This window comes from Cuculus canorus, chromosome 1, assembly GCF_017976375.1.
Source record: "Cuculus canorus isolate bCucCan1 chromosome 1, bCucCan1.pri, whole genome shotgun sequence".
In the NCBI taxonomy this organism is placed as follows: Eukaryota; Metazoa; Chordata; class Aves; order Cuculiformes; family Cuculidae; genus Cuculus; species Cuculus canorus.
Window position 1 is genome coordinate 67987426 of NC_071401.1, and position 16361 is coordinate 68003786.

The window sequence follows — 16361 nt, forward strand, 5'->3', positions numbered from 1 at the left end:
CTCTAGGTGCACAACAACTCCCAGACCTGAAGTAAGAAAGAAGCTCTGGAGAGTCCCATGACCCCTGTTATGGCCTGCAGTCAGGTTGTGCTATTCACAAAATGTCTTTTTTCCTGGCTTCAGTAGTTTAGAAATAAATTGCATTTAATCTACAAACAAAACCTTAGGAAATTAAAACAGAATCAACATGAAAGATGTATGAAGATTGAAATGTGAAAAAAGACAGGTATAGAAGTATTTGTTCTGGTCTGGTTCCCAAATGTCAGTATATAGTAATGACATCATTCCTTAACCCTTGCTTGGAAAAAAGTACATCTGAGTTCACTAACTGCAGTCCAATATAGGGTGGCATCCAGCAGCCTGGATGCTTGCTAGTGTGGGAGGTGTTGACTTAGAGCATAAATGGTTCACTGCACAGTTCCAGGGCAATGCGAGGAAGACAAATAAGGTGATCTGGAAGCAATGCAATTTACTCATGCACAGGTAATATATATTATTGCACTGTCACCAAAGAAGTGGTTCAAATTCTCACCTTCTGTACACTTCTGTATACCTTCTGTACCCATACCGAGATGACACTCATCTCAGTCTTTGGTATAACTGCTGTAATTACATACAATTGCTGTTACTGAGCTGTCTTGTAATAACAGCGATTAATCCACAGGACAGGAAAAATGGAAAGCAAAATGTCTGAAACTGCCAACAGTCAATTTATTGGCTTTTATTTGCCAAAGTGTGCCGTGAGTGTGGTATAGGAAATCACATCCATAGTCAGCCTGCAGTGCCTGCCTCCAAGACACTCTTCCAAGTCCAGCAGAACATTCTGTAGTAGTTATTTGCTTCTTATCCAAAAATGCCTGCAAGCCCAGCAGCTTATGAAGCAATACTGTTCCAAACAAATTCAAAAAAAAAACAAAAAAAAAAAAAAAAGAAAGAGGGATTTCTGGGGACTACTCTTAATACTCCTGTATCTCCAGCTCAATAGCTGTATTCAACCCGTTCTGCTCACTGCTCAGTCACAATTGCAATGCAGGTATTCAATTTCCTCTTTGATTTCCCTTCAACAAGAGACTGCAACTTGTGACACTTCAGGCAATTTTGGTTGCTCATTTAACACACGCTAAAACCTGAATATCTGCTGATGATGTTCCCAAGTTCTGGCTCATTGCATTAAAGGATGGAGAAGGGAGGTGGAATCTCTGGAGACTGAGAACCTGAACATGATTACTGCTGGGTGAAAACTTGTTTTGGCCCAGTGGTCTTGGGGTACAGCTAGACTATTTCATAAATAATTAAAGGACTACAAGCAGATCAATGAAACTGCTCAAAATGTATATGTATTTGATGGGGGTCAAAGAAGTCTAACCAGCCAATGTCTTATAATTGACAACTCTTGTTGTAGTGAAACAGTAATTCATCTCATTTACTGTGGCTGCTTTCTCTAGTCCAAGTACCTGAGTCATCTAAGCAATTTTTTTTCCCTTTCCCTGATTCCTACTCAGCAGTAAAGTTATTATGTGGTGGGTTGGCCTACAATATCTGTGTTCATATTGAGGAGAACCTTCCTCCGTCAGTAATCCCACTGATTCCAAGAACTGAAAATTGAGGATTGTACTCCTTACTATTGAACACACTCAATCACTTATCAAGTGAATATTAAGCTTCCCATAAAGCATTTTTTAGTGGTAAGTCTTGGAGATCTTTAAATTCTGTCAGCAATATCGAACTTCAAAATTATTTCTTATCCCTAATTTCTGTAACCAGCATAGTCACTTACTTCCAGGAATAATAAAGACCGTAGAACATATTCTCATTTTTTTTGATGGATGATGAGTTGGCCTCAGTAAAGTTGTTAACGATGTAAAATAAAATGCAAATTAAATAGCACAATCAAAATCAAGCTATTAAAAAAATAGTCATGCAGGCAGTATATGGTACTAAGTACCACTCTTTTGCTTACATTGTTATATAGATAATACCAGCATATTTGAAACACAATAAATCACAGAAAGCTGCTTCTCCAGCACGGAGTTTCTCAAACTATGGGTCATGACCCTCCATGGGGATTCATGAATGGGTTTGAATGGGGTCACAAAAAAACTGTTGGTGAGAAGCAAGGGCATGTGTTTCCCTCTAAGCTGAGCAGCCCAGTCCTTTAGCAGGGGAACAAGAGAGCAGACTGTAATTAGTGGCAGCAAGTATTTATACTTGCTCAGGAATTGCTACCTATCTTTAATTACAGCAGCTCACTTTTTCCAGGAGAGGGGACCAATACAGGCTAGAATTAAAATTGCCTGATAGTTGCTAACTGCCTTTCACTGTAGGCAATAGATCTGTTTCTCCAGGGAGGAAGAATAAACTTGTGGTTGGATCTTATTCCCCCATCATTTAATAAATGGGGCTATTACCAGCTCAGGGGGTCACACAAATATGCAATCAAACACAGCTGTATTTTCAAACCATGTAAGAAAGAAATCAATAGTCTCATTTACAGGATGTGTGACCACCAATCAAAGAGTGAGGTGTCTCATGCAATCTGCATTGCATCCTAGTGAGGAAAGACGTTTATTAAAGGACTTAAAATGAGAGGCTAATTGAAAAAGTAGAATGATCTCAGTGAAAAGCACTTGTACATTTCTCTCTGCTGCCCTGCCTGTCATCTGAGCCCTCCTTCTTGCCCAGAAGGGATCACCTTTTCAAAGCTGTCAACAACTGTATGTACCAAGATTGGCACTGAAGATTGGCACTTGAGGCTGTAGTCCAACACCACATGGTCTGGCTCAATTAGTACACCAAACAGGTCAAGACAAGAGTTCTGTCCTCTTCCTTCCTGAGAGCATCTTTCATCAAAACCAGAAGATGAAGTATCCAGCTCTTCTCCTCCTCTCAAAATTAGGGATTTTAAGGGAATACAAAGGTGCTACATACCCCACATCACCATGTTAGGAACTTTCAGTGTCATCAAAGTCCATGTTTGCTTTCTTGAAGTTCCTGTAATGTCCATGACACCTGTGGCTACAAAGCTGCTTATCTCCTTCAGTATCCTCTGGCTATTGCAACCAGCACGTACCTTGTTCCAGGAGTGTTCTGCAGCTCCCCAGAAGGGACTGAAAGCGATTTTGGGTGAAAGCAACCTCACTGGCAGACATGCCCTTGTCTCAGCAGCAAGGGTCTCCAGTGCACACTGCCATCACAGTCCCATTCCTGTTCTCACACCAAAGCTGCAATGTGACATCCTCTCACTTAGAATAGCATCTTAGAGGACACAGACAGTTCACAAATAACCTGGGGGAAAAGAAAAAGAAAAAGAAAAAGAAAAAGAAAAAGAAAAAGAAAAAGAAAAAGAAAAAGAAAAAGAAAAAGAAAAAGAAAAAGAAGAAGAAAAAGAAAAAGAAAAAAGGGCAGTAAAGCTACTTTTCAGCTGGATCAGTTTTCCAGCCTGTTGCAGTGCAAAACCACATGGGAACCTGTGTTGGTCCGACCCAAGAGTGGGAAACATTAGAAGTGGCTTAAATAGCACTGCCATGTAGCGGCTGCTTGTGAGGGACAGACTAGCCCCGGCTGCTGGCAGGAGAGAAGAAGGAGAGATGACCTCAACAGTGTCTACACAACTTGGCCATGGAAAAGGGCTCTGATAGTGAAAAGAATCTCCTGAGGTTTGCAGACAGAGGCATAACACAGTGCGGGAGTTAGCATTGAAGCCGAACAGCTTGAAAGTTAACATGGACCTAACTCCCTGCTGGTGATGGTGATTAGACATGGGAGAAGATGAACTTGCCTTGGCCCAGAACGTTAAAGAAGATTAAGCCATAAGACCTACATTTTGGATCTCTCCTGCATTTGTGTGCAGGAAGTGGGATGAAATTATTGTAACAAGCCCCTTGCAGAGGAGAGAGTGAAAATGGTGCCAGCCCGCTGAACTGGAGAGAGGTGGGTCCCATTAAGGTCTGCCCTGTACCCAGTGGCCTGGATGGCATGGACAGGGTTGTATCCAAAGCACGTGCAAATGCAATGACCTACTGGAGACAGTGAAAAGTGTCAGACTCCACATATTATTTTCCTATCATTAAAAACAGCACGTTCATGCCATGGGCACACTCCTACTGAAGAAAATCAATGCTAAGGAAGAGCTCCTGCAAGCCATAGCAGCCACAGGGGTTGTGGCATAGCCCTTATATCCTGATAATTTGGTATGCGGTACACAGCAAACTACTTCACCCCAAGGGATCCCAAGAGACCCAAGTTATTCCAGAAAGTTCCCTGAGCGGAAATCCTGCTTCCAAATCCAAGCAGAAATCCCTCCCAAAGCATTTCTGCACTCCTGTCAGATCTGGAGAGATCTACTAAGGGGACCTTTTCACCCCTTTCTGTGAAATGTTCTGCAACTGCAACCGCAAGTCAGGTTTTGTCAAGTTTTTCTTTGCAGCCTGTCAGCAGCATTTTGACTATCCAGAAAGGTTATCTCCATGCTCTCCGGTGCTGAGCAGGGTGCCTGCAAGCCACGCAGCTTGTTCGTGGGTAGGGAAATATCCCCCAGCAGCCTGAGAAGCTAGGCAGAATGGTTTCAAAAACATATTTACTGGTGGCTGCAAAGAGAAAAATCAACATTTAATTCCCTGAGCCTTGACTCTCCATACTGCTTAGCTTTGCGTCCCTTCTGTGACAGGTGAGGCATGGCCTGGACAGGTATGGCTGGAAAGGGGATCCTTTGGGAAGCTCCAAGTAGAACACAGGCTTTAAAGTAGGTTTTCAAAATATTATGAACTTCATCTGTGCTTAGCAGCTGGTTACTGTGCTGAAGCCGTGAATCACACCACTTGAAGTGATTGAAGGAGGGGAAAGAATAATAATAATAAAGTGGCAAACTAGCTCAGGGATAGGTTTGGGAGTCCTATTAAACTTGAGAGGCTACGGTTTCCATTCCCAGCACTACTGATTAACACGAGAACAAGCATCACGCTTCCCTACCCCATCCAAAGAGTTCTACTAGGCAAAAAAACTGAGGAGCAAATCAGCAACAGGTCAATCTTGTGCTATGTAGTCAAAAGTTGCCAGCAGATTAACATGGCAGCGCTCATGAAACGTCTGCAGCAGCTCTGGCAAGCTTCGCAAAATTTATAATTATAGCTACAGGCTTCATTGCAAAAGGAACCAAATGTGTGATGTTTGTTTCTGTGGAAGAATGGGAGGAGACTAATGGTAAAGGAGAGGGAGTGGGAGTGCGGAAGCGGGGAGAGGGGAAGGCAGAGAACCGAGCCCTGGCGAGTTTTCAGGGACCTGCAGAAAAAATTGTCTAAATAGAGTAGTTCAGACCTCACATACTGTGCAGTGCTTTGACAATCTTCTGGTTTATGGCGTACTTAACAAAGTGTTCTTACATTTACTAGGCTGGAATGTCCATTTGACTATAGACTCTCTGCTACTTTGCTTGTACTTTAACACTTTGGACGCGTGACAAAAATGTGTGTAACGCATTTTTTAAAGTGTTGATTGTGCTCGTAATTTTCGAGTCAGAATATAAAATAAACATCTCTGCCCTTTCTTCCAGCAGGCAGCACAGAGATCTGCTCTCCGCGTTCTATCTGACAGGTACATTTTGTCATTTTTATGAACTATAAATTGCTTTATGAAACGTTGAGCCCTATTTATTGTGGTATATAATTCATAATCGGATTTTGTCCCCAAAGTATCTGTGAACTGGGATGTTAAACATTTTGCATGCTTGGATTTGTCATGCATGTGTAGAGTTTATTACTGCAAAAATCACAGTCTTGTTGTATTTCATACAGAGTATGCAGAATCCCTTGTTGTGATACCGAATGAGAGATAAGAAACTTACTGGAGAAGGCATGAATGATGCAGTAAATTCTGAGCTTTAGAGTTTGCTGAGATATATCTGAGATCATTTTTCAGCAATAAGTACTTCGTTTATTCCGAGATGTTCTCTTTTGACTTTTTTGCAAATCCTTTCCCTGGGAATTTTTCTTCTTTTGATGAGATTTTCTGTACATTTTATGCACAAAAACAATGCCCTTTTTTCCCCTTTAAGCTTTGAGGGACTGGTATTTTGGAAGAACTGAATTCATTTTTTCACAGATTCTGGAACTACAGCAGAGTTCCAGGCAGATAAGCAGGGGACCAAATCCTTAGACAGCGTTCAGGTTTTACTCAGCTCTTTTTCAAGCAAAAATTCATTAATTTCAATGGGAAACTTGCCCAAGTGAAGAATTCAAGATTTGGGCCATGGTAAATATTATAGTTGGGCCATGGGTCTGCACAGGTATTTACCTTAAATGACTTTTATGAAAGAGGATTGATTGAAATATAAGGTAGCTTTCTAAGACGATCCTGATTTCTTTTCCAGTTTTGGGAACAGGGAGGGAGGAGGGGGAGGAGAGACTGTACATTTTAGTGCCTGTGAAAAAGAACTAGCAGATTTACATTTAGCCACAAATGAGGTACTGTGTCATGCAGGCTGACACAGAGTAAATTTCCCCATGCCTTGTTGGCAGCCCCCTCTGCTCTGTCTGGCCCCCTGCCCCCCGCCTCCCTGGGAATAAGTGGTAATTGACTCTGGAAGCCAGTTCAGGCCAGGATTTCTCCAGAGCAGAGCCTGTCACTTAGGCTGAATTATATGTTGTGCATGGATGAATAACATTTCTCTCTGCTTGGAGGTTAAGACCGCCAAAATTATCGACTCCCCCCCTCTAAGTTTATAAACGCCGTTTTGTTTAGAATTTTTTCCCCTGCTTAAGAAAAAAAAAGATCCAAGTGAGATGTAGGAGATGTGGGTGAAATAGCTAGCACAGTTGTAGGGCACACAAGAATTTTCTGTAACTGGGACGAATGCTAAAAGAAAGAGAAGTCATGTCAGTATTGTGACCCTCTCCCTAGAGGTGTGCAAGCTCACCCCCCAGGCAAAGCAGCTTTTAAACTTGGTGGGGACTATACTGTGACCAAAGAAAATCTGGGGTTTTTTCTCAGCATCCTTCCCCTGGGCTGAGTAAGGAACATTCTTGTAGAAGTGTCCCTGGAGGTAGTTAACAAGCCACAAGCCCCACACCATGCTTTCTGTCTCCCCTGGAAAGAAAAATGATGGTGATGGATAGATGGTCCCTTCCTTCTAGGAGTCCCAGTCCTCAGGGCAAAAGGGCTGAAATCATCACACATCAGATTTAATATTTATGATCAGATATTCCATTCTCTGCCCCTAAAAGCATACCTACAGCTTTCCCATCTGCTTTGCAAACTTCAGCCACCAGGGCACCCTCCTTCTGGAGTGGGTGCTGGGAAGGCAACCTGTCTCACTGCCACCCTGTTGCCCATTGCCTCACTGAAGCAAGCGTACATGGAGGGCAGGGGCCCAAAAACCCACATTGTGACAGCAGTTTCTGCCTAGTCTTGGATGAAGTGAGGATGCCTATAGTATTGCTGCTCATTACTTGTGTCCTAATAGCAACTAAAAGCTCCCGGTCACACACCAGCACTTCCCAGCACCAAGGGAGATGGAAGCTTAACTAAAGCTCTCAGTAATTTTGTCCATTTTTTTTTTTTTTTTTTTTTTGAAAATATTCTACTGCTGTTCTTATCGTAGTTTTTGCTTTTAGGTTCTGTTAAAAATGTAACAGTTGGCTAAACTGAAAGAGGAGTGAAAAAAAAAAAAGAGTGTTTTTTTTAACCTGTAGCCATTGATTTCTCCAGTTTATTGCACTCAGTCTTGTTTTCAGAATGACACAGTAACCCCCAGTAGATTTATGTGCAAACACAAAGATTAGTGACCCAGAATCTTGACTGAAACAGCTTTTCTGCTTCCAGAAGACAGGTTGTTCTGCACATGCGCTCACTATTTTGTCAGGAAAGATGAACTGGTCCCATTAGCTTTTCATTCTCTCATGAAAAACCCTCAGTGTTTGTACAGAACAGCTTGGTTTTAATTTTATTGTGTTCTTCAGTAGAGTGGTCTAACTATACAGATTCTTCATTTTGTGGGACAGAGAAGAGCAAGAACTTAAATCATATACCTTAATGATACAGTGCTAGCCTATCTTCAATTGTCCAACTGTCATTTCCACTGCATGAACAGCTTTCAAATGAAGAAAAATGTCTGTAACTAAAATATTCAGTGTGTTCTGTTGTTGTTTAACAGTAAGCAGTGTGGTTAAACCAGGTCTTAAACCTGTTTAATCCCACTGAGCTAAATAGATTTTATTATTGACTCCCATGGTCCCAGAACTCTGACCTTAAGGTTAAAGTTAAAAGCTAAATTTTTGCAGTCTGTTCCACTAACCCAGAAGCACTTGCTTGCTGGATGTATTTGCAATAGAGAATGTCCAGCTGTAAATTACAGCTGTTTATAATCATACTCAAACACAACGCTCATTATTATTCTTTTGTTCTTTTTAGGCTGAAAAGCCCACCATGAGGCAGACTGCACAGTACTTAATCCACATATTAAATTTATTTGCAGCTCATATTCATGTGCAAGATAAGATTTTTCATGTAGTAAAGATTTACAGTGGTCCTAGGGCACTTTTATTCCCCTAGCTACTTTTATTTCTCTGTGCTGTAGTGTAGGCCAAGTGCGTCTGTTGAAGAGTTTTGAACGCTTAGAAGAAAGCATTATACCGCTGAATTCCCTTTCTCATTGTAATAGGGGAAACATAACTCATTCACTGCAGTGCTTGGGTGGTGCTTAGGAGAACGTGCTTAATTCACAATCATATTCTATTCTTTCTGTGTAATCACGTTGGAGGACTCAGACAGACCCTGCTAGCTCTGCCCATGTGAACCTCAGTGCAGGCACGTAGGGCAGAGGAAGGGCTGAACGGGTTGAGCTCAGCAGCCATATGACTGTGCTGGCAAGCCTGCCCATCCCAGTTGATAAGTCCTGTAAAGAGTCCAACTCATATGCTTACATTCAGCACCTGGTTAATATATATAGATATATGTGTCATCCAGACCTGAATTGCTAAGTACAGGCTGTGATAAACCTTTCTGATTTACCACCTTGAGCTGTTGATAGACAAGTTCTCTCAACGCTAACGTACCTTTGGCAGTGACAAGACCCATTCTTGATGGCTGGTGAGCTACACAGCCTGTCTAAGCTTCAGTTTGCCTTTTTGTCGGGTGGAAGGGATAGTACTTTGCATTTCTGTGCAACTGTGCCTTGTCTGTCCATTTCTGATCACAGTTAGGACATCAAAATGTGCCAGGTATGAGCTAGTTTACCCTAATGGGACTGGCCAGTTGCTCTCAGGATACTGAAGGGCAAACAAATTCTCCCCCTTCTCTGATAGAGCAGTGAAGGCTCTGGGGACATGAGTGGCAGGTCATGAGAAGCAGCAGAACCCCACCTCTGTGTGGAGAGAGATGTTTGCTGTGGCACTGCCTCTCATGGATGCATGCACACTTTTAGCACTCAGTTCCAGTTAAAACTGAACAGAGAAGGTAGACCTGGGACAATCCAGTCCCTTCTCCTGATATTGTAAGCAGCCACAGGATGAATGATTGGTCCAGTAGGATCTGTAGCTTGACTCTTCTCCTTCAGACAAAGCTGCATTGAGATACACCAGTTGGGTTAGGAGGCCCGGGTAGGCACTGCCTGTAAAGTATGAAGTTAACAATGAGAGGCAATTTAGACTATTAATAGATCACTTAAAGCACAGAAGGCAGCTTTCCAAGCAGCCTTAAAACTTTCGGTGGATGGAGCCAAAGATTTCTTATTCTCAAGTATCTGCTTGAGCTGTGATTAAGCAAAGCAGTTAAGCTTGTGATACCCTGAAGTAAATAAATAGTCCAGTGGCAGCTAGCAAAAATACTCATGTGCTTTGTGTCACTCACATATTTAACATTTATTTTGGACTGAGTTTTTCAATAACATCACCTTTCACACTGTGAGAGTCCTCCACATGAAAAGCTACGTGGTCAGCTTATCAGCAGAGTGACTGAGCTGGCTGGCTGGTCAGAACGGCTTTGTGTGATGGATCTGTGTAATCAGTGACAGCCGCAGGGAAGCCTTGGCTCAGGACAGCTGATCTGGGTCCCAGCAGAGAATGACGGAACTGAGATCATGGGCTCTGCAGGAGTCGAAGGTTGACAGGAGCCAGTGTTCACTGCCACAGAAACAAACACACAGCTCTCACAGCGTCAGCACGATGCTTAAACTTTCTGGATTATCTTTGCGAGGAGAAAGAGAATACCTCCAGCAGGGGATATGGATTTATCATTTATACCTTATATGAAAACTTGACTGTTTGGAAATGCTGGTGTTCAACAGTTCAGCCCTCCCACATGGTAGCAGAGGGCAACTGCTGCTACATTTTGTGATGGAAATAGTCTAGAGTTTCTCAACCCTTCTTGCTAGAGAACTTGAAAGATGAGGAATAATGATATGTATTGTATATAGGACTCTATTTCCAGTATTGGAGACTGTTGTCAATTAGTGAACAGGAGCTTTAAAAGAATAGCTTTTCCCTGTGTGGAAAGCTTTGAGGAATAGATACCTCTGTAAAACTGGGACTCCATTTCGCTTTATTTGACTTGTGAGCAAGATTGATAGCGCTGATCTGTTTTCTATTGGATGTTTTCCCATACCTTGACTGTTGCTGGTGTTTGTTTAGAGTTGTTCTATCATAACAACAGGGATGTGATTTGGATATGTTGCAGTGCTGCATGAGAAGGTGGAGAAGAGCTGTCCTAGGGAATTTTAGCAATTTTGAGCTCTAGCTAGCTATACTAAATACTGAAATTCCTTTGGTGTTTAGAGAAAGAAAAATAAAAGTTAAGATGTGATTTTAATTCAAGGAAGTGATAGCATTTTGCTGTCATGACAGCCAAACATTTCCCACCTCCCTATGGGCAATCCCATGCCTTCTCAATAGTTCTCTTAAGATACCTGAGGGGAGACAATCTATTCTATGTCTAACTAGTAATTTATCATGTATTTTTTTTGGCTTGCTAGGTCTTTTAAGAATCTTTGTGTGGATAATTACAGAATTAATATTGAGGGGGAAGAGACAAGGTGCAGGTCTGTGATTTTTCACATGTTGGTAAGGAGAAATCAGGTCCCATTGCTGGCTGGCAGCATGAAGAATATGCAAAGTGTTATTGGAAAGAAGAGCGTATATGTGTGCAGCATATGAAGTGCCTCAGCCTATGATTAACCTCACAGGATATGTAGTAAATAGTAGATAACTGTGATCAAAAAGTATTCATGTGATTTATCAAACTGAGCAACTGTGCATTTTGCAGTGAAGCAGGAGGTCAATCCTGAAATCTAGGGCAAGTAGAGCAATAGGAAATTGCAGGGACTAAGAAGTTAATCATACCATTGGACTGCTTCCTTCTGGTTTTGGAAGACAGAGTCAGCACAGTGCCAGAGAGGACGCTTCATAGCAACAGATCAGGAATTAATTTTTTCAGCAAATCTTCAGCTATCATTTGTGGTAAGAGGGGCTTATAAAAATGTAATTTCATTTCTTGGGAATAAATCACATGGGACAAGAAGTGTGGTAGTGTTTTTTTAATGTGCACATCTGAGGCACAAAATAAAAAAAATAAAAAAAAAAGAGCAAGAATAGGAGGAGTGAGAACAGAAGAAACAGCAAAAATCCAAGAGGAAACAAGCATTAATGATATGAAACCTGGAAGGCATAAATGACCATCCAGTTAAATTGTGCAAGTAATTGTCTTTGAAAAATCAGTTTGCAGTTGGGAAACTTCGACATTTTTATGACCCTTGGAGGCATAATCTTGTCTAACCTGTCTGTCCATCTTCATCAGCATAGGTCAAAGGAGCACTGACTTAAAGTATTGTTGAATTGATGCTCTGAACACCACTCCCATATGTCATGAGTACCTAGCTATAGGCAATGAATTTGTTAATTAATTCTATGTTTTACTTATTATTGACATTACTTATGATATTTCAATAAGTCTTGGACATTATGCTCCCTTTGGCAATGGCAGTCCCCCTTGGGAATGAACATGTAAAACAAACGGGATTTTAACCTTGATGGCAACTCCAGTAGCTGAAACTTGCTTTACTGGAAGAGGTAGGCGGACAGTTAGTTGATAACATTATCCCTTTCTTTCTTCAGGAGTGGGATAAGAGAATAGAGAGACCTGTACTATGAATGATGTATTGTGCTATTTTTAGTGTTCTGCTGCAGAAGTGAAATCTTATAAATACATTTGTATCTATTTCCTGGCAGTCTGAAGAAAAAGAGCTCAGGTTTACACAGCATGAAGAGCAGGAAACTGGGGACCACGCTGTTCCCACAAATCACTATGCTTTCATTACCACTTTGGTTTTACAAAAACCTGAAAATTCGTAGCAAGCAGCAGCACTTCATCCTGGGCCAGTTACAGGCTGTTAGCTTGGGACTTTTGACCCCTGTGTGTTTGTGAATCATGTCCTAGCTGTAGCTCAGGGAGCCTTCAGGTCAGGTGCAGCAACGCAAAGGAGAAATTTCAGTTCCCTTTCAGTGAGCCAGTTGTCCATGTAACAGATGGAAGGAGATTCCCCCCTTCAAGCTTTAATCGCTTAGTAATCAACCAGGCACAACAGGGTGTTCTGGCATCAGCTCCATGGATGACATGCTTACTCCAGTTGTTTTTTCCTGCCTCTTGCAAAGATGGCTTAGAAATCCTAGCTGATCTTCTGGGTGTGTCCTTGTCACTGGTAAGGCTACCTGTCTATTTTTTCATTTCAAGAGCATTTTCCCGTTGCACTTGGTTTTGTTCTGACCCTGGCAACAACAGGGGCAAAAAGGAAAGGGAAGCCCTGGTTTGCCTGAGGGAAAGCTGGCACATTCTGCAGGAGGCCAGTCCCATAGAAGACTTGTGCTCAAGGTGGGCAAGGGACTCCTCTGTACAGCGTCTTCATGTGGCCCCAGTGGGGAAAACACAAGGTCTGTACCTTGCTTGACCCTTTGGTCTTTGAATGGGTTAAGAGAACACTACACAGAAGCAGAATCATGGCCAGTTTCTTTGCAGAGCAAAAAATAAATGTACAAAGAAGGAAATGCTGTGGGATTTCTCCGTGGAGATTAGTGTGTGTGGCTGAACCAAGCCTGAGATGTTCCTGCAAGGAGATCACATTGTCATAGGCTGAGATACTTTGCTCTGCCATGAAGTCTCATCCTCTTTTTTTTTTTCCATAACCACCTCAATTTTGATGTAGGTTGGAGGAAAACTTACATTCTTCCCTCTCCTTTCAGAGAAGAGCTGGATTTATTCTGCCATTATGAGGAAGGGCTCACACTGTTCTACGTTTCTTGCATTTCAGTGAAATAAAATGTAAGGGTGATCTTTGAACAGCCTGGGTTCTCTCCCAGAGAAAAACTGGAACATTTGTGAAATCTGACAGCACTGTTAGGATCGAAGAGCAGTTTCCCACTTAGCTATTTCACATATGCTGGTGTGAAAGTACAGCAGCAGTCCAGTAGGGTCCTATAGCTCACCACGATCCATCAAATCTCATACAAATTCTTTACCTTGGAAAATACACATCCGAAAGGTTTCAGATGTGATTGGTAGTACCTCTAGAGAAGTCCTTGGCTAGGAAGGCCTTTGGAAAGACTCACATCCAGAACTTTCTGAGAGAAGGATCAGATTCACGAAATATTTTGTCTCTACTCAAACTCTCATTGCTTTGGAAATGCTTTCATCTTCCTTCCTTATCAGAAAGAATCTGTGCATGCTGGTGATATATGCAGACCATCTCATGGCCATACATGATTTTGGGCCAAAATTATGCCATCTAAGTCTCCCGAGAACCACCATCTCTGCTTGTAACCTAATTCCTATTGAAAACACACTCCACTGGTCTTCATCCCAAAATACTGGGAGATCCTAATGGCTACAAAACTCTATTCTCATCCAAGGAATTGTTTGTTTTCTTCCTCCTAATAATAATAAAAAAAAAAAAGCGGAAAAAAAACCACAAAAAAAACCCAACTCCTTTCTTTCTGTGCAGGGCATTGAAATCTGGATGCTGAAGCAAGGCCACATTCAGAGAACTTCTATGCCATGCAGAGGTTCCAAAGTAGGGACTTGACCCCAGATATACCCAGAATCCAAATTGAAATAGTTGGGAGATTTTGGCAAGCAAGAAATCTAGCTGTAGGCCTTGAGCTAGTTAAAGAGGAATACTTTTTCTATACATGAGAAAAGTCTTTCATGCAAACATGAGGAGAAGGAGGTATGTTTATACACTTTTCAGCCAACGCTGACAAATTGGCTTTGCATGCAGACCTTTTGGTTTACCCAAGTATTTTATGGCAGCAGGCAGCATTTTTTTTTCACAGTAAATGTGAAAAGTAAATAGAAAAATGTCAAGTTTCTAGTTTAGTTTGACTGAGAGATTTTTTTTCTGCATGAAATGAAATCTTAAGTCATATAATTGTTTTTAACATTTTGAGTCCCACAGTAATTCTCTTTGTGGTTCATCGACGGCTCTGATCAGTGCACACTGGCAATTATTCTTACTTTTCACCAACCGTAGTCTTTGAACTCTGTTTTAAAGTTCAGTGACTAGATCTTCACCAGTACAAAATGAAAGAGCTTCACTGATTTCAGTAGTGTTATGCCAGTTTTCACCCACTGAGGATTTGACCTCAGCACTTTGGAAATATTTCTAGCTTTTCAAAATCACATCACTGCCTATTTGTGCTTCCAAAGGCTGCACAAGTGACTTATTTTGAAGGAACGCACCCGGCGTGCAATTCAGACATCAGAATCCAGTTACGATTCCAATTCAACTCAGTCTGACTATTTACCAGCACCCCCACCAGCACTCTCACTGGCAACCTGATAAGCAGGGCTGCAGGGAAGGCATTCAGGCTCTTGAACCATGGGAGCTTTTTTGATGCAAGTCAAGACCCCAAAATCTCAAATGGCTCATTTTCCACAGTCACAAGGTTTCTTTGCTCAACCGGCATTTCCTGGAGGTCTGTCTTGTGAAATTTTCTTTACAAATTATCAGAACAAACACTTTCTGCTTTATTTTTCATTATTATTGCTTTCTTTTGGGGTTGTGTTTCATAGAGAAATTCAGAATCAGAGAGATTTGTTACAAACCAGAATGGCATAAAGTTTCAAAATCCTCCTCAAAATGGAAGATCTTCCTTCTCTCAAGGACTCTATTTATAGTAAGCTGCCCTTTCTGCAGTCATAGAGGGGCCAGATTATATTATGACTCTGTGCTCTTTTTGTTTTTAACGTAGATGTAAAATTAGGTCCGGTTTGAAACTAGGTTTAAAGACTGTAAGTTCAGACATTACATTTTTATAACCTGAAAATGGTATCATTTTGAAAGGCAGAAATAAATAGAAATTACTTAAATTAAATTAGGTATTTTTCCATGGGGTATGATTTAAATGAGACACAGGCTATTTTTAATATAGTCTGCAATCTTCTGCCGTTTTAGCATAAAATGAAAATTATTTATTTTAGAGGTAGGTATTTTATATCTAATTAAATTTAATTTGCATAGCAGTGTATCTTCTGTATTAGATTGCTATAAAGATTTTAAAGGCCTTTTTCATTCTTGAGTCAGGCGCATAATTTTTCTTCATGCTGAGGGACTGCATCTCACACAGACATTCACACTGAAGAGAATAGGCTTTTCTCTGTGGAAATCTAGCAGCCAAATAATTCACAAATAGCTCTCACTTATTATTTACTGGCACAATCAAGCATAACTGCTCTAAGTGAACAAACAGTTTGTCAAATAAAAAAAACGGGGGAGGAGGGGTTAAAGAATCCCATGATTCTGATTTACACAACAGATTAAAATCACCCCAGAAAAGTCATCGAGACCTGCCAAGTAAATTTCTTGCTTTGCAGTGATCCTTTAAGACACGTGGATATGCATTTGTGAAGATCTGCTCTGGCCCTGGTGTTGCGTGTGCCCAGGGTGGTCTGTTTTGTTTCATGCCCAGACAGGTGATGGCTGCTGGTGGTCCAGGCACTGGCGAGGGAGAAGCCAGTGCCTGGCTCTCAGCAGCCCTGCAGGACTTCGCTTGCCATTCCCATCTTCCTTTTCTTCCATCCTACAGATCCTTTAAAGAGGAAAAACAGACACAGAGCCCCTATCACAGACAGCCACCCCCACTTGGCCACAGGTATCCATGATTTTGGCTCTCTGTGTTTACCAGGGGGACCTTGTCCGAGGATCTCTGTTGCCACTTGCCATCTTGCTTGCTCGATCTGCCCTTTCCCTGACCCCATCGGGGTGCCTGGAGACCTCCCTCCGGATCCCATCTCCCACCATCCTCCTACAGCTGCCCCAACCTCATGGCCACACAGTGGGAGACAATCCCTGCTGGCTTGCAGAATCATGCACAGAGCCTGGCAGA

General features: G+C 41.8%; 1 protein-coding gene across 3 annotated transcripts in view; it reads left to right on the forward strand.

Moving 5' to 3' along the window:
- AFF3 (ALF transcription elongation factor 3) overlaps positions 1–16361 on the forward strand; it is a 328608-nt gene that overhangs the window by 243469 nt on the left and 68778 nt on the right. For 2 of the 3 annotated variants that reach the window (XM_054087687.1, XM_054087694.1), the window contains exon 9: positions 5549–5589. In XM_054087687.1, coding sequence (XP_053943662.1) covers positions 5549–5589 — 41 coding nt within the window. The remainder of the gene's footprint in view (positions 1–5548; positions 5590–16361) is intronic. The other variant, XM_054087700.1, reaches the window with a different exon arrangement.